At 37.8% G+C, this 22,756-nt stretch overlaps 3 protein-coding genes across 6 annotated transcripts in view; 1 reads left to right on the top strand and 2 right to left on the bottom strand.

The window, feature by feature from the left end:
- fut7 (fucosyltransferase 7 (alpha (1,3) fucosyltransferase)) overlaps nucleotides 1-22,756 on the top strand; it is a 36,001-nt gene that overhangs the window by 5,347 nt on the left and 7,898 nt on the right. Inside the window, exons 2-4 of one of the 2 annotated variants that reach the window (XM_079585673.1) lie at nucleotides 2,821-2,911; nucleotides 3,908-4,981; nucleotides 15,404-15,443. In XM_079585673.1, the coding sequence (XP_079441799.1) occupies nucleotides 2,821-2,911; nucleotides 3,908-4,981; nucleotide 15,404 (1,166 nt within the window). In that variant the 3' untranslated portion in view covers nucleotides 15,405-15,443. Of the gene's footprint in view, nucleotides 1-2,820; nucleotides 2,912-3,907; nucleotides 7,393-15,403; nucleotides 15,444-22,756 lie in introns of those variants that run through there. The other variant, XM_079585672.1, reaches the window with a different exon arrangement.
- pou5f3 (POU domain, class 5, transcription factor 3) lies at nucleotides 7,653-11,923 on the bottom strand. Of its 2 annotated transcripts, XM_079585671.1 has the most exons (6): nucleotides 11,765-11,923; nucleotides 10,781-11,524; nucleotides 10,579-10,690; nucleotides 10,363-10,493; nucleotides 9,254-9,418; nucleotides 7,653-9,166 (listed from the first exon to the last, which is right to left on the bottom strand). In XM_079585671.1, exons 2-6 carry the CDS (start codon nucleotides 11,522-11,524, stop codon nucleotides 8,903-8,905), a joined length of 1,416 nt encoding a protein of 471 aa, XP_079441797.1. In that variant the 5' UTR covers nucleotides 11,765-11,923; the 3' UTR covers nucleotides 7,653-8,902. The 2 variants fall into 2 exon arrangements, with proteins under 2 accessions (XP_079441797.1, XP_079441796.1); XM_079585670.1 differs by having other exon boundaries at nucleotides 10,781-11,923.
- npdc1a (neural proliferation, differentiation and control, 1a) overlaps nucleotides 15,895-22,756 on the bottom strand; it is a 26,192-nt gene continuing 19,330 nt past the window's right edge. For both annotated transcript variants that reach the window (XM_079585675.1, XM_079585674.1), the window contains 7 exons: nucleotides 21,567-21,635; nucleotides 21,087-21,290; nucleotides 20,637-20,703; nucleotides 19,740-19,821; nucleotides 19,551-19,630; nucleotides 18,719-18,818; nucleotides 15,895-17,822 (listed from right to left, as the gene is read on the bottom strand). In XM_079585675.1, coding sequence (XP_079441801.1) covers nucleotides 17,751-17,822; nucleotides 18,719-18,818; nucleotides 19,551-19,630; nucleotides 19,740-19,821; nucleotides 20,637-20,703; nucleotides 21,087-21,290; nucleotides 21,567-21,635 — 674 coding nt within the window. In that variant the 3' untranslated portion in view covers nucleotides 15,895-17,750. The remainder of the gene's footprint in view (nucleotides 17,823-18,718; nucleotides 18,819-19,550; nucleotides 19,631-19,739; nucleotides 19,822-20,636; nucleotides 20,704-21,086; nucleotides 21,291-21,566; nucleotides 21,636-22,756) is intronic.

Raw genomic sequence — 22,756 nt, 5'->3', positions numbered from 1 at the left:
CATTCGTTACACACAACGACTCAAAATTGAAGACACTTGTTGCTAATGCTGTGGGTAATATTACTCTTTGTGCGACCATGGGTTTGGAGGGGCTTGTCAACCGGCGTGCTGTACTTGGGTCTTACAACACCCAACGTCTCCTCACCTTCCTAGAGGAGCTAAAAGACATCCTCCTGGACAGCCAACAACACCATCCTGGGCCCGCACATCACATTTATGTGATCATTTGGGACAATGTAAGCTTCCACAGAACAAACCAAATCAGAGAGTGGTTCACCACCAACAGTAACCACTTTTTAAACGTCTGTCTGCCACCCTACTCCCCTTTCCTGAACCCTATAGAGTTATTCTCATCGTGGAGATGGAAGGTTTATGACAGACAACCATACACTGAGAACCTCCTAAGGGCAATGGAGCTGGCCTGTGTTGACATCCCAGTGGAGGCCTTCCAACGATGGATTCGCCATTCCAGGGCGTTTTTCCCGCGGTGCCTGGGAAGAGACAATATAGCCTGCGATGTGGATGAGGTGATGTGGCCCGATGCAGCTCAGCGGCATGATGCCGCACAGTGATTGTGGTGTGTGTGTGTGGTGTGAATAAAGTAAATAAAAAAACTTCACACCCTGATCATGTTTTCAAGAGTACTGTTGTGTGCAATAGATTCTGTTTTTGCATTGAGTTGTGTTACAGTAGTGTACATGCAGAATTTACTATAGATATACTCTTCATATGAAACTCACAAATCTAAATGCCTAATCCTCTGCAGAGATCTAAGAAGATCCATTACTGTAAAGTTTCTAAAAATATGCATTGGCAGTTATGAAACAAAGAACCTTCTCACAAATTGAGCATTGTGTTTTCAATTGTTTTGCTGTAGTGTGTAATGATGTGTATAGTGTTTACATTTTTGAAAGCTTCGAGCTGCTCTTTTGGTGTGAAAGTTTGGGTTTTGAAGTGAGAAGGTGTGGTTGTGTTTATGTAGCTTTAGAAAAGGGTGTTGTGTTTAGACATTGGGGAACATGGAGGAAACGTTTGTGAAATGTGTTTTAGCATTTGAGAAAAACTGTATTCACCTTACTACTGTACGTTGTCATTACTATAATTTTTTACGTAATTGGAAAATTAGTTTACTTTGTTATATACGTTTTTCTTGTAAACGCATGCTTTGGATTCTGTGTTCTCCATTTTTTTATGTAGTGTCTAACGAATGATAGTGTTTATAATTTTGGCTCGCTGTGTGTATGATCTGAAAGCATTGTTTGATTTTGTGCACAGATCAAATGGTTTTGAGGAAATTGTTTGATTTTTCCAGAAGAGTCAGAGGTTCTCTGAATGTGGTTTGAAAATTTGGTTTTGTGTTTAAGGTTGTGAGAAAGTGAGTGATGGTTTCAAGAAATGTGTTTTAGCAATTCAGAAAAAAACTGTAATAGATGTGAATGAATATACCTCAATCCAATGATGAAAGTTCAAGGGTCATAATTGTGCACGCTTTCTTTGAAAAAGCACCACTGCCATCTAGTGTTAAGTTTGGGTAATGCAACTCTGAGGGACTGAAAGTACACAACATTCGGAGACAGACAACAACAAAAACAAAATGAAAACGCTTGTCGTTCCAAACCTTTATGATCTTCTTTCTTCTGTGGAGCAAAAATAAGACATTTTGCAAAAAAAATTCAGCTGTTTTTGACATGTAAATAAAGTCAGTGGAGTCTACTCTAAAGCAACATTTGACTCTCATTGATGGACAGAAGACACTTGTGTTCCACAGAAGAAATTTCAATAATTGCAACGAGGATGAGTAAATGGCGACACGTATTTTGGGGACTACAATATTGCAAGAAAGCATTGGTCAACACGTTCAAAGGAACATGTTGGTCAACCAACATCACTCAGCAGTTTGTTAAAGTCATGCTGGGCTCAAGCTATTATTTTCAGCAGGTCTATGATGCAATGGTTAAGTGATTATAGATTGTGAAAACACATATTTAATACGAATGACATTAAAAAGTTGAAAGTGTTTTATTTAGCCTAATGTTTTCTTGCCTTTAATTTGACTCTCTCTCTCTCTCTCTCTTTTCATGTTCTATCAACTCTTTTAGCCAACATTATATGAGTTTACAACAAAGAGTAGAAAAATGTTAAATGTATTATTTTTTTATTATATCTATAGCATATATCACCAGTAGCTATATATCACATATATCACTTGCATTCCTTTTTTAATCATATTTCTTACTTCAGAGGATATTGTATAACATTTATTTTCTTGGGGGACGTTAGACAAACAGTCAATAGTCTGTGTATCCGTTCACTTCTCTATTTTAAAAAAAAGGCACAGGCGGCAACAAGGAGAGGATAAATGTGTAAGAGAGAAGTTTCAAAAGCACTCACTTCCTTTTCCTGTAGTGTGTTTCAGTGCCCTCAGTACAATTCAGAAGCCACAACCACATAACTGACACTGATACATGCACTGATACATGCGGAATTGCCATAAGCTAATGCACAACATTTCTTATTCATCTTGTTCTTGTAGCACACTTTCTGGTGCAAGCAAAGTTCATCATATTTATAAAAATAAAAATAAAAAAAAAGGGAAAAAAGAAGAACTTAGCAGCCAATTATTAGAAGGCAACACATCACATTCTACAGACTCGACCTGTAAATAATCAGATGTGGCATGTTAAAGTTAGATGCTTTAATTATCAAGGAGCCATGCAAAATGGGAGGGGAAGACGTGTGAACGTATGACAGAGTTATCTCAACAGGAAGCTCTTGTTTCCTATAAGTCATTTTGCAAATCTCTCCATCCTTAAATGACAGCACAGGCCTCCACCCAACTTCCACATCATTGTTTCTCGAAGGACACGACAACTGCGGTCTTCCCCACAAGCCACGTTCCTCAAAGACACAGGTAAGAATTCTGCAAATCCTTTGATCTTTATGTTTTTCTTTAGATCATCTGCATTTTTACACATATACGTTTGTCTTTTATTTACTTACTTTCTCTTACATTACTGAAAAGCATCAGCACTGTAAAATCTTTTGCTGTCCTTTGATGATCAGGATAAAACAAAAAGTATTTTTTGGCTGTTATGTGACCTAAAAACAGCGGCCCATACATATGAGGCAAACTGCTTGATAAAAATTAAACAGCTTTAATGTTAATAACAGGACAGGAGTCTTTATCTTGATGTGAATGATTTAAAACATATTTCAGAATAGAGTTTTGTTAAATAATACTTTTCAAAATATTTTAAACCAAAATGATAAGAACGAAATCACATACTCTCTTAAATAAGTAATTACACACCACACAAAATCTCGCTGGAATTGGTCCTCCGGATATAATTTCTGAGTATTGTGAAATCGGGTATATTTCTTTTGTCACATGGGCCTTCTGTTTTTGCCTACTTCATAGTTGTGAAGTATAGTATGGAAGCAGCTCACGGTCGGATATTTTCAATACAATTATCACTATTTGTACGAAGATGCTATTTTTTGCTATTTATATTCTACCTGGTGCAAACAGTGTCTACCACTATTCAAACTCTCTGTAAATAGCATAACTTTTTACCACTGAGTGTATATCCGCTGCCTATTTTTTGACGAGTGCATTTCCCCCCACAGATGCCACTTAGCAAATAGAGAAAATGTGTTATGTCCTGAAGTGGCAATACATTTCTTCAATAAAAGACAGAGAAAGCACGATATAGATAAAGATCTGGGGATTCTGCTTGAGTGAAGAGACACTCCCTCCTCAGATCACTCCGCTTGTCATCTTCAGAAAGTAAAAAATATGCCATGGATCCTGACTGACAAAAACCACAAGTTGTAGACTAAGTTCTTGCAAAACGTCCAACAAAAATATAACAAAACAACAAACTAACGCCCAGTTCTACTTCCACAGCATGCTTATGGGCTCCAGCATGAGATGGAGGTGGAGATGGATAAAGAAGCATCTTCAACCCCCCAAGACTCTCATTATTTTATTCCTGACCGTCAGCTTCATCTGCAGTTGGTCGTTAATGGTTGATGAACAACATCTCAATGGCAGCAATGAGTCGATCACAAACAATATCACCATCCTGTTGTGGCACTGGCCGTACGGTACCCGGTACAGCCTTACGGGGAACGTGTGTCTGAGGGACTACGGCATCTCTGGATGTGTGCTAGTGGACGACCGCACTCTCAACGAGAGCGCCGATCTGGTAGTCTTTCATAACTTTGAGCTGAAGCTGCACAGAGAACACCTTCCAGTGGATCTCCATCGGCCCGCCAAACAGAGGTGGGTATGGCTTTCGTTAGAAGCGTCAGAAAACAATGGCGACTTGTCACAATACAACAACCTTTTCAACCTCACCATGTCATATCACCCTCATGCTGACATCACTGTGCCCTACGGGAAGCTGTTACAGAGGAAGAAACCAGGTCTAGACTTTGTTATCCCACAAAACAAGAGTTATGAAGCCTGTTGGGTGGTTAGTAACTACCAGAAACGGCACAAGAGGAGCGCGGTTTTCCAGGAGCTGAACAAGACCCTCGACGTGCAACTGTATGGCTTTTTCGCCAAAAAAATACTACCAAAGGAGGCCCTGCTCCCAACGATTTCCCGCTGTTATTTCTACCTAGCCTTTGAAAACACAAATTCTCCGCACTATATCACAGAGAAGCTGTGGAGAAACGCCTTCCAGGCCGGAACCGTGCCGGTGGTGCTGGGGCCGCCACGCAGAGACTATGAAGACGTGGCGCCTTCGAAATCCTTCATCCATGTGGATGATTTTAAATCTATTAAGGCCTTGGCTGAGTACCTGAGAGGCCTAACTAAAGATCCAAAGAAGTATAGTGCATATTTTACCTGGCAACAAGATTATACAGTCAAACTATATACAGACTGGAGAGAGAGATTGTGCAATATCTGCCCCATCTTCGGACAATTTCCAACTCAAAAGGTTTATGAGGATCTGAGAGCTTGGACAAAATGGTAACGTAACAGGACACGCATGTTTTTGCATTTAAAAATACATAGCAAAAATTCAAGACGCAGAAATGCATGGTCTACAGATGTATTTTGTAAAAGTTAAACTTCTTTTAACTTGAGGCCTGAGTTTTTAAAACACTGTCTTGTTAGCAACACGCTGCAGGACGTAAGCGTAAAGGTCAAAGACGTCAACATAGCAAATGTTAAACATTTAAAAGACAATTGAAAAGTAGCGAACCGGAAGGCAAAAATTAAAAAAATTAAATAAAAACAAAGTCTAGACTCTAGAGACGCGTTTTTAAAAGTCGTAGGCTACTTCTTTTAAGTTAACTTTTAGCTGCGTTAGAGCACTGTGTTGATGGCGACATGCTGCAAAAGAATGGTCCAATACCTTGGGACTTTTACAGATTTTTTTTTTTTTTTTTTTTACTGAATTCGAGGAGTTTATGTGGTTAAAAAAAATAATAATAACAAATTGGTCCCTCGTGGGTCAATTTGACCCACCTAGGAATTATTGGAATGCGAGGAATGCTTCAGTATAGGCTACATAGAAAATGCTCAAAATTAAAACAAAAATTTACCCAAAAAATTATTTTATACTGTCTACATGTGTATCTGAATGCATAACTGTAGGGATAAACTCACGAACTGACTTTAGGACCCAGCGGAACAGCTCGTTTGCTCCACATAGAGCCATATGGCCATTGGCAAGAGTCATAACATATATGTTATATTATAATTTCCCCCCACAAGAGATCGGCAGACAGAGACAATATTCTGAGCTGTTGTTTTGAATTTAAGTTGAAAGAATGTGAAGAATGTGCTTACTTTATATTATTTATTGATAAAATCTAAAAGGCCTAATTTAAAGGTAATAAAAAATAAATAATATTAATTAAAAAAGCATATAAAAGAGAACAAATATTATAAAAAGGGGGGAAAAAAAGTAGGCTATAATTGTAGGGCTTCGGGTCATTTTGACCCACGAGGGACTGACTTGTTACAGAGTGCGAGGGACGGATGAAGGTTAAATGATATCCAGTAGTGGAAGCGTGCTTTTTATTTCCCAAACCCGTTTAGCGCAAACTCCGGCCCTTAATCTGTTCTAAAGATTTAATTTCTCGTCGTGTCAACCATAGCTGAACATAGGATAATGCTACACTAACCCTAATGTTTTCCCCATGTTTTGAAGAAAGAAAGAAAATGCATGCATTATGTATTGGATTTGATGCAGTAGGCTATTGCACTACAGTCTACTGTCTAGCATGTAAACACAAATTGGAATAGGGAAGTGGAAAAGAAGAAAGGTCTAGAGAGAGTAGTGTTTTTAGAAAGCCATGCACGAAACACTGAAAAATATGTGAGCTCAATGATCAATGTCGTCTAGCACTTTAACATAGAACACCTATGTAAAAACAGCACAGTGGAATGCACCAGACATAGGCCTAGTGATATGGGGAAATACATATGGTCAAATTTTTTTTAGCATGTAGAGCAGTGGAATGCAAAAAGCGCGTTCTGGATAAACGATTCTATTCTACGAATCAATTTAGGTCTATAGGTTTTTTAGAGCAGCCGTTTTTTTGGAAGCTGCATTTTTAAACGCTGTGTCATGCACGAGACGCTATGTAGCCTTGCCTAGTTCACACTACAGGATTTTAAGCCCGATTTGCAAATCGTTGAGCTCGCCGACAGGTCGGGTTGTTATCGCGTGCAAATCGCGGGGGATTAGCGGCCGATGAACGCTCGCCAATCTGTTAGTATGAAAGAGCCAACAACGCATCAAAGACGCACGCAGACGCCTCGCGGACGCGTCGCCGAGCCCAGAAAAATATCTAGCATGCTAGATATCTGGAGCTGTCGCACGACTCAACCACATGTGATGCCATGAGCTACAGCCAATCAGAGCAAGGCATGGGTTGAGGTCACTGGGAAAATACCGTTTATATACTGTCTATGGAAATTATTATTATTTTTTCCAGAGCAAATCATCGCGCAAACAGTTTGCAGCACTAATTTCTGTCTGACGTCCATATTCAAACAAAGACTCGCGTGTTGTGTACTTGTGTTCTTCTTCGCTGGGTAGTGGCGCACGTGCTGTATTGCATAATTTCCGGTTCGTTTTATCGCGTGATTTCTTCGTGATAAAACGTGGTTTGTAGACAAGATAGAATCGTTGGCTGACAGAGTTGTTGTCACCTCGTGTAGTGAGTTACCTCCTGTTGCGGATCAATCACGTTGTGTCGTGTGGTGTGAACAGCTCAACAACTTGAACACTCCTGATTTCACAGAGAGAAGTCATGTAGTGTGAACTGCACAGTTCAGCCCGACGTTTTAAAATCCTGTAGTGTGCACTTGCCTTTATGCGAGGGCAGTGGCATATATCACATCTATCTAATGCAGTTTGCCTATACAAAAAAAAAAAAAAAACAGTGGGAATGCAAAACCATGTGAATAGCCGCTTAGTCCATTACAGGTTACTTGAGGCAGACGGCAGCACAGTTTTTTAAATAAAGCACAGTGTTGGCGTGCACCTGCATAAAACAGAAGTTCTGTTGTGACCTATACGCTGCTAAGGCCAAGGTGCCAAACTGAAACCGCAATATGCAAACCTTCCTCTCCTGTCAACATGCTTATATCCGCTGTACACGGCTTCTTGCAGGACGGAAAGTCGGTCAGATCTGTTTTGGGGGTGGGGAATGCTAAATGCGAATACCCATATATAGTCACACACACTATTAACCTTAAAAAAAAAATACTTGCAATATATTTTGTTGTTGACAGAAGCTGTGTCCATTCAAGCTCTATACAGTGTTTGAGAGAGAAAAATCTTTGGTTACATTCTAGATTGCAAAAAGATAAATTAAAAACTTTAGATATGAGCCCTCTTGTAATGAGAATAAACTTGTTTTACAGACCATGTTTTTTGTTTGCAGTGAATTGCTGGTTTAAATGATATATTTAGGTTTAAAGACATTGGTTAAAAAGAAAAAGAAAAATGTTGTACTGGATCGGCACTTGATACAAGAACAGCTGGGTTTAGAAGCAAATCCTGTTCTTTGGAGGACAATAAGACACGAAAAAGCAAATATTCCCAAAAGAAACTAGAAATGACTGTCAATGGAAATGGTTTAATTGTTACCCAGAAGATATTGTGTTGACTGGAGAGCAGAATTTCAATAAATTATCAGATATGGCTTTCATTTACATTGCACAGGGATGAGCATGCATGATACAAACACCAAAAGATAAGGCACATGACCTCCACACAGAGGCTTTTTAAACTGGCAGCAAATTTGTTCTAGAATTACCCTGATAAAAAAGAGATTACACAGAATTATTTTCAACTGGAGATGGGAGAGTGCAAATATTTAGAGAAAAAGAACAGTGACTGATGTTCTTTGTGGACCATCTGAAAAAGGTCTCCTCCAAATTGTAAAAAAAAAAAAAAGAAAAAGAAAAATCCATCTCTTTAAAAATTCAGCAATTACTCAAAATACAATTTGTGAAGTCTTGAATTTGCTGCCCGTTCACGCAGAATGGTGATGAGAAGTATGGAGACGAATGGAAATATACTTTTGAAAAAGAAAAAAACACCAAATATTGAACAATAAAAGACAAACATAAGTACATAATAATTGATACATGAGTAAAAAGTCATAAAAACAACTATAAAATCATCTGAACCCATGACTTCATGTGCAAACGCATTCAACAAAGCACCCATTATCCATCAGGCTGCTAGTGTGCATGGTAAAGTCTAAACCAGACACTATACAATTAGGAGTGTCCAAAAGGCATGAACAGAAAGAACCAAATAAACAATTGATGCAATGGTTACATTAAAATAAATCTTATGACTGATTTGATCCATAGCTTGGCTCGGAGCGTTTCGATAAACTTTTAGCGGGCATCTGTAGCCGGTTAGCTGGTGAGGTGACCCATCAGTCCGGGATGCAGGGCGTTTTTAAAGACCTCCTGTCGGTGGAGGGATGGCATGTATAGGGCAGGGGCTCCTCCGGGATGGGCTGGTCCAGGATAGCCTTGCCCTGGGAGGGATGTGCCACCCATGTGGTGCGGAGGTGGTGGACTCTGCTCATAATACTGCACTTCGGAACATTCGTCATCAAATGGCAATGCTAGACGCTTTCCCTTTTGTCTACGATTGCAGAACCACACACGTACTACCTACAGGAAAAAAAAAAAATGAAGTCAAACGGGTTTTAAAAGCACCGACTAATTAGGAAGGGTCCACAGACTTTGAGGCATGCTCACATCTCTCTCCAGGCCTAGGTCGTCAGATATGTGTGTGATCTCTAGAGTGTTGGGTTTGGGACACTTCACAAAATACGACTCGAGAGCAGAACGGACCGTGCCTTCCAAACTGGTCCTCCGCTTTCTTTTTCTTGTGTCAACGAACACCCGCTCAATTTTGTACATCTGAAAGATATTGAAAAATGGGCCATGAGCCAAACTTGTTCAACATTTAAACCGATCACTGCATTGAAAGATCAAATTTGTGCACAATGACCTGTCAAACTTGTAATAGTTGCACCTAGGTTGATATTCTACAGTGTACTGGACTATTTTTCTTAGCAGAAGCTGCCAATCTACACTGTAAAAAAATATTTTCATGTTAGTTATCCCAATGTTTTATCTTTTGTCAAATCAACTTCGATAACTAATGGTGTGAAGATAACATACTATTTTGAGTTTCTGTTTATTAAACTATTCTTCATTGCATCAACTCAAATTTTGAATTACAACAAACTCAAAATTAAGGCAACAAGGTAACTAGCTTTAAACCAAACATTTTTTTTACAGTGTAGAAAATTACAGAGTAAAATAAAAATAGGACAGGACTCAATTCATCAGTTGATTGGACAAAGCAGATCTTTCAGCCAATTACAAGAAAGGGGCGCGATTAATGCAGAAGAAACTATTGGATAAGTCCTGCATACATCGCCAGAGAAGTCTGTCAATCGAGCTATGAATAATAAAAGGATAATTCACTCACAATAAGATCAATAACAGCTACATTTATAAAAGAGATTTACATTTCATGCCAACTTTAAAGCATAGCCTACCTAATTTCATTGTCGATTTAGAAAACAGACTGCAAACACAATAACTCTGCTAATAATTTGGCTAAAATCACAAATGCACTTTGAAGTAGTCGTGTGACAATGTAGCACGCCAGGAAAATGTGGCTTCATTGTAAACTACGTAGGCTACGGTTTTTTCCATACCACAAAAATGTTCCACTAATATTCTATTCCACACATACCCGTTTACAACACGTGGGCTGACTCAAGTAAACTATCCTCAAGTTCAGTGACAGGCAGTCGGTTTTGAGCGCCCCTAGTGTAATGTAGTGTACTTACATCCTGAGGGTTTTCGGAATTCTCGGCCTCATTCAACCACCTCTGTAGCAGCGGCTTCAGTTTACACATGTTCTTGAAACTTAGTTGGAGAGCCTCAAAGCGGCAGATAGTCGTCTGACTGAACATTTTGCCTAGACAAAAGTACAACTGTTAAATAAATCCACCATTTCACACCTATACATTTATATATAAAATGGTCAGAGACCTCAAACTCACCATACAAGTTTCCAAGCGCGAGTCCCACGTCTGCCTGCGTGAAGCCAAGAGTGATGCGTTTGTGTTTGAGCTCTTTAGCAAACTGCTCCAAGTCTTCTGTGGTCAGATTCTCCTATTATTTTTTCAAAAGCAAAACAATTAAGTTATACTCAAACAACAATGCTATATCTAAATCAAACTACATTTAAATCAAAGCCCTCACCTCCTCCTCAGAATCACTGCAGCCTCCACTGGAGGACCCGCTGCTCCTGGCTGCGCCCTGCGCCTGACCGGAGATGTTTGGCGCGGAGCCTCCGTTGAAAAACCCCGGGCTTCCGAACCCGTTTCCGGGTGGAGATGGAGACAGAGAGGGAGATGATGCCGAGGGAGTCGGGGGAGCTTGAGAAATATTAGCGGGGGCCGTGATATGAGCCAGTCCAGGCCAAAACGAAGGGTTCCAGGGTGCGTAATAATTCACCCCCGTGGGCACGGATGATGTACCGGGAGTGAGATGATATTGTGACGGCGGCTTGTTTTCTTCACTTGCGTATTCATCAACATCTTTCTCGGTTTTTACTTCAGATGGCATCTTGATTTGTTCCCTGGTTTCAGCGATAGGCGGGCTTATGTTTGCTGGCTGGGTGGCTGCCGTCGCCCCCGCCACCTGCCCGGTGAACTCGGGGGCAGCAAATGCGTACCAGTGTTTGGGTTGCGCAAAATCACTACCTTGCAAATCGTTCGTTTTAAAATCGCCAGAAAATGGGAAGAAGGTTTGGTGTGCAGCAGAGCTGATTCCGTTGAAATGGGCTTTGTTGAAAAGCAGGCTTGGATCCTGAAGCATGCCGTGCGCGAACTGCAAGGACGCGCCGCCAAGTCCATCCAGGCCCGGGGCTTGATGATACATGGCCCTGTTGACCTCGTAAGGTCTGCAGTCTGTTCCTGTCGGGCTCTGCGGTCTCTCCGTCATCTTCCCACACACACAAAAAAAAAGTTCTTTAGATTTCAAACAAGAAAGCGTTGAGACTGCTAGTTTGATAATCAATAATCGGCGATCAGTGGCTCCATGCCAGGATATTCTTTTAAAAACGAGCGAACCAAAAACAGATCTCAAAGCCTCAGATGGTGCGTCCCAACATCAGCCTGTGCTGAAATGCGCGCAGTGTGTGATTGCCATCAATTAGGCCTTTAGAATGAACTAGAAACTCACCAACTCTTCCCAATCTCAACTCTGATACTGTCCCACACAGGTTTTCCTAATCAATCGGAGTTGGAGGCTGGGGCCTTAACCATCTCCTCTCCTATTGGTCACCTGAGACAATAAGCCACAGCTGACTTTGTGAATGAACTTGGTTTTCTCATTGGGTGAGGACACGTTTGGGAATGTGAGATGTATATGCATTTTCCAAAGGTGCACAAACTTCAAATAAAATCTTAATTAAAACTTTTAACTTCACTCAAACCTTTAAAAAAAAATCCATAAAATTAAATGCATAATAATCTGTAATTTTGTTTAGAAGTAACATCCAGTAACATTAGCTATTATGTGTGTTGAGTAGCCTATATTTACAATGCAAAATAGGACTACATATTCATGTTTTACATTCATGCCACATTAAGTAAACTTTGTTTCAGTAATATGCACTTAATGAGTCTTAACATCCGTGGGAAATTCACTTTATTGTGCACAAGTTTTATGGGGTAGGCCTATACTATAGCCTATTTTTCTAACTTCGTTTACCAGATTTCATACGTTTAATTTATTAAACAAAATTGATCATAAAACGGTATCGATCAAAATGCATTCACCAGCATTATTCCTGTTCTATTTGGTCAAGACATGTAAATAAAAGGTGAATTGTTTTGTTTGTCTGTTGCTGATAAGCAATTGGATTACAAGCGTCACATCTCCCACCTTCACGCTGCTTGTTGAACTACAGATAGGATCCATTTATACAAGGGTATTTTTTTTTTAAAGAAGGTAATAATGGCTTACTACTGTGATGTGGAATAACATATATTTTTAGCTGTTTAATAAAAAAAAATCCCATAAGAAATGAACTCAGAAAAACTAAAAATTAAAGATGCTTAAAACAATTAGGATATGTTTTTTAGAGAGAGAAATAAGTTAACAAAATCGCAAAATTAGAACAGCAGTTAATGAGCCCATGTTGCAAAGATACACACAAACAAAAATGTATTGTCTCAAAACATGGTGCGAAATAAAAAAATGTATGATGATCTCATGTTCAGAATAGCAGAAATGTGCTCCAATATCTCTTCTCATTTTCATCATTACTCCCTTCAAATATGTCTACATTTCAAATACATTTAAAACCTGTTTTGCTTTAAAAAGAGAGAAATGTTTCCTATAGGCTATACCAGGGCGGAGTTTAAAAAAGCTTATATATTCGATCTATTCAGTCAAAGTCGAATGTATCTGATTTAATTTAATTTATTTATTACAGCCAATAAAATAAATTTAGTCTGGGTGGGCGACAAACATAAAAAATAGAAACATTGATTAAAACATCACGGTAACCCAGTTTAAATATATTGTAATATATAGCCTAAAACGAAATTGATTGTTGTGTTTATATTAGCCTATATGTAGGCTATATAAAGTATAGGCTAGCTTTTTTGCATTATTAATATTTTCAAATATTTAGACTAGGCCTAACAACAGCGCAAGCTTCGTCCACGCACGTTAAGGCATAATGGCGAGCTTGCTTTTTGTTTCATTAAAGTTGTTTACAGTTTGTGAAAGCTCTAGAGCCTCATCGATACAGCTGTGCACCCCCGACCGAGCCGATCGGTGCAGATTGCGGCAGGAAGACGCGCCGCAGGAAAGTGGATGGGGGAGGCATTGTGCCACAAGAGCCCGAGGCCCCCCGCCGCTTCCAGAGCCACAGTTGCGATGGCCGGCCATTAGCTGCCTTTCAGCACTGAACAATAAGTCTCAACCCTTTGATTCCTCCCCTACCCCCTCCTCTGCTCCGAAACAAACACAGTTTCAAAGTCGTCGAAGTTTCACCGATGCACTAGTCCAAAGTCTCTCTCCAGCAGAAACATGCACGTGTATAATGGAGTATGATTGCAAAGTAGACATGTTATGGCATAACATTATCATATAATTCATGCAATCTGGTTTGATTCCCTGTCTAATCCCTCTGATGCTTCATCACCACCCACCCACCCACACACACACACACACACCCACACACACACACACACACACACACACACACACACACACACACACACACTCAGCACAAGCACGGCCAACACAAATCTTCAACAATCAACCCCCTGCCTCCAAACACACTCTTGCAGACCAGGAGCTATAGGTCACAAACTGAGCTGTCCATCTCTCTTGGTCACAAAGCCGAGGAAAGGACACACAGGAGGACTCCGGGGCCAGTCAAAGCTTTTAAAAGACATCAAACCACTGCTGCAGGCATTGTGCTGGCCCATGGACTTGGTGGGGATTGTTATGTAAAGTGCAGACAGAGGAGGAGAAAGTGGGAAGAGATGACACAGGCCGGTGGGGTGTGCAGCGAGGGACGGCAGGACCAGGATTAGGCCACAAAACACTCCCAGGTGGCTCTGTTTGGCAGGCCGTGTCTATTTTTGTGTACTGTGAAATTTATACTCGGCAAATCTTTTCTTGAGATAACTTCAGAGTAAACATCGTTCTAAAGACAGGCGTTTCATTGCACCGAGCAGTTTCGGGTTGCTATTAATATTGAGCAAAATCATCACCCCGCCCTTGTTAACATTCGATCTGGAACATTTCCGAATGAGGCAACATCTGCATCAGCTTTTTTAGAAATCACACTTCTGAAAACCAAATGAGATATTGGTGCTAGTCAAAGGGCGTATTGTGGTAAAGTGCAGGCTGGGACGAAATGGTTTGAAGAATCTGCAACGGAAAATCAAACAAACATACAAAGATACGAATCAAATTTCTGTTTTAAACATCAGTTGCTTTCTGATCTCACTTTTGTTATATGGCATCTAAAGTACACTGTAAAAAAATTATATGATCCATAAGTTATGACAGCATATGTTTTATTTTAACTAATCAAAATAAGTTAAGCCAAGTTATACTGTACAAGATTCGACTAATTTTTAAGTCAGTTTAATGTAATTTAAGTTGAAATGACTTGAACATCCAAGTTGGTTGTACTTAAAAATTTAAGACAGCAACTTTTTTTTTACAGTGTATTATCTATATGAAATAAGGTTATTTGAAATGACTTAAACATCCAAGTTGATTGTACTTAAAAATTTAAGGCAGCAATTTTTTTTTTACAGTCTATTATGAAATAAGTTTATTATAGTGAGAAAAATATATATATTTTTATACTTGCAATAAAAGAAACATTAACTGATTTTTAAAAAAACTTATTTTATTTAAGCTACTGGCCAAAACCAGCATTTTGAAATAAAAATAAATAAAAACTGTATAGATATAAAACAAAATGCCAAAGACAATCAAATTGAAACTTTAGACAAACTCGAAAAATGTAACTCAAAATAAAATGAATTCAAATGATAAAATATAATAGTATCTTAATGATACTAAAATAACCGATGATTAAAATAAAATGGAAGATGATTTTCAGTTGTTGACCGTATTCTTGTGAATAATGACAGCAGCAATATCTAGAGAAAAATAAAATCCTGTGTACAACATGCCAAGTCATACTCTAGAAACCATTTATGTTATATTGAAGGTCTTTTTTAAATAGTTCCCTATTAATCTGACTTTATGTCTGAAGCAAAACTACAAATATGGTCTGGTAATCAGTGAACATGCTTTTTAAACTTCGATATTTTCCAACAGATCAAAAATGGACCCAGAAGTTTTAGTATCTGATAAACAGGTATGTGACCTCTCTCCCCTCCTGCCCCATTGACTTATACAACCTGTCCGATGGCCTTTTGATTGCTTTTGACACCCTGCTGACGACTACTGCCTCTCTCCCCACATATCTTGATCAGGTGGCCTATGGCTGCCTTCCTCACCATTCACAGTCACAATGGCCTTTAATGGCTCTCCCCCATAGACACCTCAATGAGGCTGGATCTGTGATGGGCTCCTCTGAACCACACCTTATGGGACAGATAAGTGGCCCGTCCCAGAAAAGAGCCTGTGTTGGGGGGAGGTCGTGTCTGCTCTCGCCCACGTTCTGTTTGGACGCTTTGAGCATTTAAGCTACGGCTACTTTCAGGGAACAAGCGTCTTTCAGCTCCAACCTAAAATATGAATAGAAATGAAATGAAACACTGACATATGTTTCATAACAATCAAAGATTTGATCAAACATACATTTTGTCAATGAAAGTCTTTGATATTCACATAGTTGATGCAACACGATCCATACAATCCTTCTTGATTTATGGAACAGTGCATTTAATGCACAAATATGATGTTATTTACTGTAATGTGACATAATACATTAAAGTTTGATGAGAAGCGTTATGTAAATGTACAATACAAAATAAAAAGTCATCTAACTGAATAATTAAATGTATTAACTATGTGGTCTGTATACCAACTTGAAAGATTTACTTTATGTGCCATATACTATCTTAATAATTTAAATAGCGTTCCATACAATATCATTCAAAAGTTTGGGGTCAGTAAGATTTTTTTTTTGGAAGAAATCAAAACTTTTATTCAGTAAGGATGCATTAAACTGATCAAAAGTGACAGTAAAAACCTTTATAATGTAAAAAATGTCTTACATCTTACGACAAGAGCAGACGACATTGATAATAATATGAAATGTTTCTTGAGCAGCAAATCTGCATATTAGAATGATTTCTGAAGGATCATGTGACACTGAAGACTGGAATAATGATGCTGAAAAATCAGCTTTGTCATCACAGGAACAAATTACTTCTTAAAATATATTAAACGAGAAAACAGTCATTTTCAAATGGTAATGGTATTTCAAATTACTGTTTTTACTGTGTTTTTGATCAACCTTGGTATAATGCCAACCGTGGCATTATATAGCAAACAATTAAGTAAAAAAAATTATAATTCAATTCTAATCCAAAAAAGACAGTATTAATAGCATCATAACAGCAATTCTTGAATTATAACATTCACCACAGCAGTGATGGTATGCAATATTGTGATTGTCATGTCATTGTTACCCACACGCTTCAAGGAAATACAATTTAATACATTTATTTAAGTTTATTTATTCATTTATTTATTTACACTAAAGTGACTTGAGCACAGGAACCTCAACAACTCTGTTTCAGTCTGACTAATATTTAATTCCCAGACACAGTCATTATGGATTTGATTTTTACTGAGGGATACAAAGAAAAAACAAACAAACAAACAAACAAAAAAACAAACAAACAAACAAACAAAAATATAAGAGAGGCTTCATACTTCATTGAAGAAACATACAGTGGAAAAATTACTAAAGTGACAAAATGAAACTACTCTTAATTAAAAAAAAGAAACAATATATTATGTTGTTTTAAATCAGCACTGATAAAGACGACCAAATGTTGACAACAAGAAAATAATATTCAGATAAGGAGAGACAAATATCAATGTGTGAGATACCACTGTGTATTTCTTATACACAATAATAAGAAGAGGTGCTTCTGGAGGCCGCTTTGGCCAAAAAGATGAACACTGCTTCAAAAAATTACATCTAGCCCGAAAGAGAGGCTTATAAAGCTTCCTAACATGACCCTAAAGAGGAATGATTTTAAAAGGGAGGAGACATAAAAAGCTAGCGAGAGAAAACATACTCCAGACTTAAAGAATAAAGATGTGGTGTAATGAAACCGCATTAAACGGCCGCTGAGAGTTTGCGGTGCAAGAGTTCTTTCAGATTCGATATGTGCATTTGAGTACAAGAAAAACTTCTTAACCACTGCTGTCTTTTACTTTATTTTCCTCATCATTCATCTACATATCATCCCTTCTTCAGCATCTTTAGAGTTTGGGTATTTTTAGACTGTGTTCTGAAGGAGCTGTGTGTCAGCTCAGATGTTCCAGGAAAAACAGAGTCATAGTTTTTTTTTCTTTCCATGTGTGTTCGGATGTCATCATTTGTGTGTGGTGCAACTTCACCCAATGGCGGAGTGCTTTTAGGTGTGTTAGGCCTATTGTAAAAGTATGCAGGGTTGTGTGTGTGTCTATGTGTGTGTCCAGGTCACTTATGATTTCTCTGAGAGTGTAAAGTGGAGTCGTCAAACAGTGGGTTTTTCACCTCCATCTCTCCAGTCTGCAGAGAAAAACAACACAGTGATCACACTCATTTCTGTACAGAACTGCATTATTAGATGTGTATCTTTTGCAGAAGTATTTTTATTTCATTTTTAGGACTGAACCAGGAAAGCACCTCTGTATCACATAGATGTGACTGCTAAAGTGTGTGTATATGTGGTGTGTATATATTTATATGTGGGGTGTATATAATATACCAGTAATTATAAAATATCAGTTTACATTTCCAAATATTAATTTAGCCATTAATTGTAATAATCCAGTGAGATTTTTGTGTGCAAAAGGAGTCCATCTGGCATTACATGAAGAAACAGAAAAAAAACTGAGACTAAATCCAGAAGAACTGCGGCAACGTCTCCAAGACACTCGAAGAAACCTGCCTGTAGACCTAAGAAAACGATGTGCAAGTGTACCTGGACAGAAGCCGTTTTAAACGCAACACACCGAGCATTGATTTGATTTAGCTAATAGAAGTTAATTGATAACATGACATTATTTTTGAAAGCATCCTTACTTTACAGCATTTTAACACAAGTGCCTTCAACTTTTCACAGTAATGTAGCTTTGCAGACGTTGCCGCAGTTCTTCTGGATTTAGTCTCAGCTTTTTCTGTTTCTTCATGTAATCCCAGATGGACTCGACGATAGTGAGATCAGATCTATGTGTGGAGCACCGGCTGTTGTCAGACTCCTTGTGCATTCAAAAATCTCACTGGATTATTACAATAAATGGCAAAATTAATGTTTGGAAATGTAAACTGATATTTCCTACTGACACACTACAGCAAAAGATATAAATAACTGGCTTAAAACCTTTTTCGGGGGGTGAAAATACTAACGTGCCTAAGACTTTTACACAGTACTGTATATATATATAAAATAAAAGTGTACACACCGGTGCCAGTCCAGGACACTCATACACAGTGAAATCTCCCTCTTCATTCTCCTCGTCTGACGTGGCCCCAGACTCGGACACTTTAGGTTCTGCTTTATGTCTGTGTTAAAAAAACACAAAAAAACATGAATATTTATAACTGATTTACCGTAAAATGGACCAAATGTTATCATACTTTCATGCAAAGTTTAGTAAATTAATCTCTTACAGTGCAACAGCTGCTTCAACTTCCTTATCATGATTTATTAACTTTTGCACAATAGTCGCAATGACAATAGAAAGGAATGTGACACATCATCAACATATGTGACTACATTTCATAACCAGAAGTTCATACATCTAGAAAAGTAGTCCAGACTCAAAAAGGATGATTTTGACAACTTTACGGCTCAAACTAAAATGAGTTTTTACTAAATGGCACAGGTAATTATTTAAAAAAAAAAATTACAATACAAATGCCAGTCATTTTCGGCTTACTTACATATTGACTTTTCACACTGGCCCAGTTTAAATGCGTTTTCATTGTAAATGCATTACTATAAACATGAGTATTTAAAAAAAGGGGAGACAAAATAAGTTTTGGTAGTAAATAAACTGTAACAAATGCCACTTAACTTAACCCAGTAGTCTTAACATATATATATATATATAATATATGTGTGTATGTACATGAAAGTGGAACCAAATGAGAAAGAAGGAAATGAGTAAGGAACATTCTTGTTTTTAAAAACGTGTGTTTTTAGTCAGCCTCCTACAGCGACTTAAAATGATAAAAATGCACAAATAATGTTCAAGGAAATCATCAACTAATTTGCTAATGTTTTGTGCTTACTTCTCCATAGAGAGCATCTGTTGTTTCTGATGCTGGTAGTGATACATCTGAGCATTGTGAGCCAGTGTTTTATCCCCAGACTAAAACACGGAAAGAGAACGCTCGTAAACACTTAAACATTACAAGAAGTTCTGAAGTGTATATTGTATTTTCAGAGACATGAAATGATATTAATGTGATTTATCTTACAGAAGTGTGGTTATGGTCAGAGCTCGCTGCATGAAACACAGGGTACTCGACCTTCTGAGCCAGTTGAGATTCTCTCTGAAACCTGTAAAAAAAATTAAAAATAAGGCTGGCAAATAAACATGAAGAAGTACACAAATACTTTCCTAAAATAATTTGTTTGAGAATTTGTTCGCACTGTACTGAAAATAGAATATAAAATTATAAAACTATATTTATAATATAAATAAAAAACTCCCCTAAAAATGATAAAGGACATTTTGAAAAAAATGAACTGACAAAATACTAAAAGGATCAAAATATATTTTATTTAAAATACAAAATTTAAAAGGCTGCAGTGACAACAAAATACTACACTATATTTATAAGCAAAATAATTATTTATTCATAACATAACACTGAAAAAATACTAATATGTACACACACACACACACACACACACACACACACACACACACACACACACACACACACACACACACACACACACACACACACACACACACACACACACACACACACACACACACACACACACACACACACACACACACACACACACACACACACACACACACACACACACACACACACACACACACACACACACACACACACACACACTTGTATTTAACTCCTGCATTATTTTAGAATACATTATTTATTTATAATATAAATTATTTATAATATGCAATTCTAAATAATTAAAATAAATATCTGATAATGTTTTTCATTGTCTTTTCCTTGGTTAAACACTGGATAATTTTATTGAGAAATGCTATCTTCATTAGTTTGAAATGGAGGATTGTTTGAAACACACTACAGTGACATGATCATGGTTTGGCTGACAAAACAAACTGTATAACTGATAATAATAAAATAAAAATAAAAGACATTTACCTGAGCCAGCAGACGGCAGTAACAACGAGTGCCACGGCCCCCACAACAATGCATAAAGATATCATCACTGCTCCCATACAAACACAATTATAAAAGAGAGAAACAGAGACAGACAAGAACATTTGAGGAGAACTGTCATAAACAGGAGATTTTGCTTCATTAAAATGGGACACACACAATGCTACTTTAATGAGAGCACAGTGTGTACATTGATAAATACAACACATCATGGGATGGGCCTACTGTTAAAATGTCATCTTTGTCAGGGATGTAGGACAGTCAAACCACAATAAATCCAGTAAAATTACATTAAAATGAGTGCATTTTGCACTCAATTTCTGCGGAAACCGGGTCAAAGCATGATCAAATAATAATAAATAAAAAAAACTCACATCAACACATTAATCATAATTAGAACTTAATAAAATAAATAAAAATCAAGACACATACAGACAAGCAGGCTGTCTCTGGAAGGGTGGGGGTAAACCATCGGCCCATGGCGGTTGGACGAGTTTGTGTTCGGCTGGGGAGATTTAGTGGTCCGGTAGTGTGGTGTCGACGGGCTGCCGGTTGTTGGTTCTACAGTTGTGGGTTTATGCAGACTCTTCTGCTTCGATTCTGAATTGGATTGTGGAGGAGACTGTGAGTGAGAGTCTAAAGAGGGGATGAAGAGAGAGAAAAGAAGAGAAAGAAACATTCAAAACATTATTTTATCTGAAGTTCTGGATTACTAGTGTTTTTCCACTGTTAAGTAAGCGGCAAAAGGCCGTTATTTGTCATGTCACACCACACTGAAACTGAAACTGCATAGAAAGCGAAGAAGCAAGCGAGGTGAAAATTCAGAAGGGTGTGCTATGAATCATAACCACTATAACCGCTATACTACCTCAATAACCATAACCACCGATTTTAAGAGCAGATAGTTCAAACCTGGCTGCTTGACTTCTGCCATTTGCTGATTGCCCATGACAGACAGATCGTCGATTTCTTCATCAATATCTGCGAAAACAAGGACAGAATTTCATTGATTAAAAAACTTGGTACTTTAAAAAATAATATGGGATTACCATACAAACATGGTTCTGCCATGCAATGTGCACAAAAATCATGGCTCCATGTCTTACAAACAACATACCACACATCTTTCAAGTCAAATAGGTCAAGCTCAATTGCACTGGGAGTATATTTCGAAAATTCATAATCATTCATAAATTATCTATGCGAACAGAAGTCTGATGACTGGGCTGTGTGTGTCCTGAGTGAGAGTGTGCCAGGGAGTTGTTTGTTTGACACGCTCTAAACGGAAAACAAAAGCAGCACATGGTTTAATGGTACGTTTGGCCAGACAGTAAGCTGCATTCCAAGACTATAGAAGATCGTCCCCCCCGGCAACCAGCCTGAGTGTGTGTGTGTGTGTGTGTGTGTGTGTGTGTGTGTGGCCAGTGAGAGGGGGTGTGTGATCACTCATTACCTCTTACACACAGAAACTGATTTGAAAGAACTTATTCACAGAAAAGAAGCAAAACTCTATTGTCATTTGTCTTAAATAAATCCATTTAAAATAAAAGACACTGTTAAAATAAGTCTGTCTTAGCGCTCCAATACACAAGACAATGTTATTTACTTTAAAATTTAAATGATAACCAGAAAAATAATTTATATATATAATATAAAGATTAAATATATGATAAAATTAGCCTAGTTGGCTATTGTATATTGCAATTGTATAATGGCAAAAAAGAAAAAAAGAAAAGAATATTAAAAAAAATATTCATTCAATTATCCAGCACTGGTTAGTAAATGTTAAATCAACAAGAAAATACTATTGAAAATGTGGTTAAAATCCAGCCCTAATTGGGCAATTTTATGCAAATTTTATATATATAAATATATATATATAAACATTGTAAATATCAGTAACATCAACCAGTCTAAGTTGATACATTTTACATAACAATACAGAACATATTGTATATGTGTGTGTGTGTGTGTGTGTGTATAAAACATTATCTAGTCCTAGTTCTTTCATTTTATAAAATAAACTAATCATTATATCATCCAGCCCTGGTTGGCTAATTTTGATATAGGCAACAACATAATATAGACTGTATAAAAATATA

The sequence above is a fragment of the Phoxinus phoxinus genome (assembly GCF_949152265.1).
Source record: "Phoxinus phoxinus genome assembly, chromosome: 17".
NCBI lineage: Eukaryota > Metazoa > Chordata > Actinopteri > Cypriniformes > Leuciscidae > Phoxinus > Phoxinus phoxinus.
Note: the sequence above shows the minus strand (reverse complement) of the source record. Positions and strands in the feature narration are given on the sequence as shown.

Coding starts and splice junctions, on each gene's coding strand:
- pou5f3 (XM_079585670.1), bottom strand. CDS start 11,524: ATGACGGAGAGACCGCAGAGCCCGACAGGAACAGACTGCAGACCTTAC. Junction 10,691..10,780: donor GCAGTGATTCTGAGGAGGAG/GTGAGGGCTTTG, acceptor AAAAAATAATAG/GAGAATCTGACCACAGAAGA. Junction 10,494..10,578: donor CGCGCTTGGAAACTTGTATG/GTGAGTTTGAGG, acceptor ACTTTTGTCTAG/GCAAAATGTTCAGTCAGACG.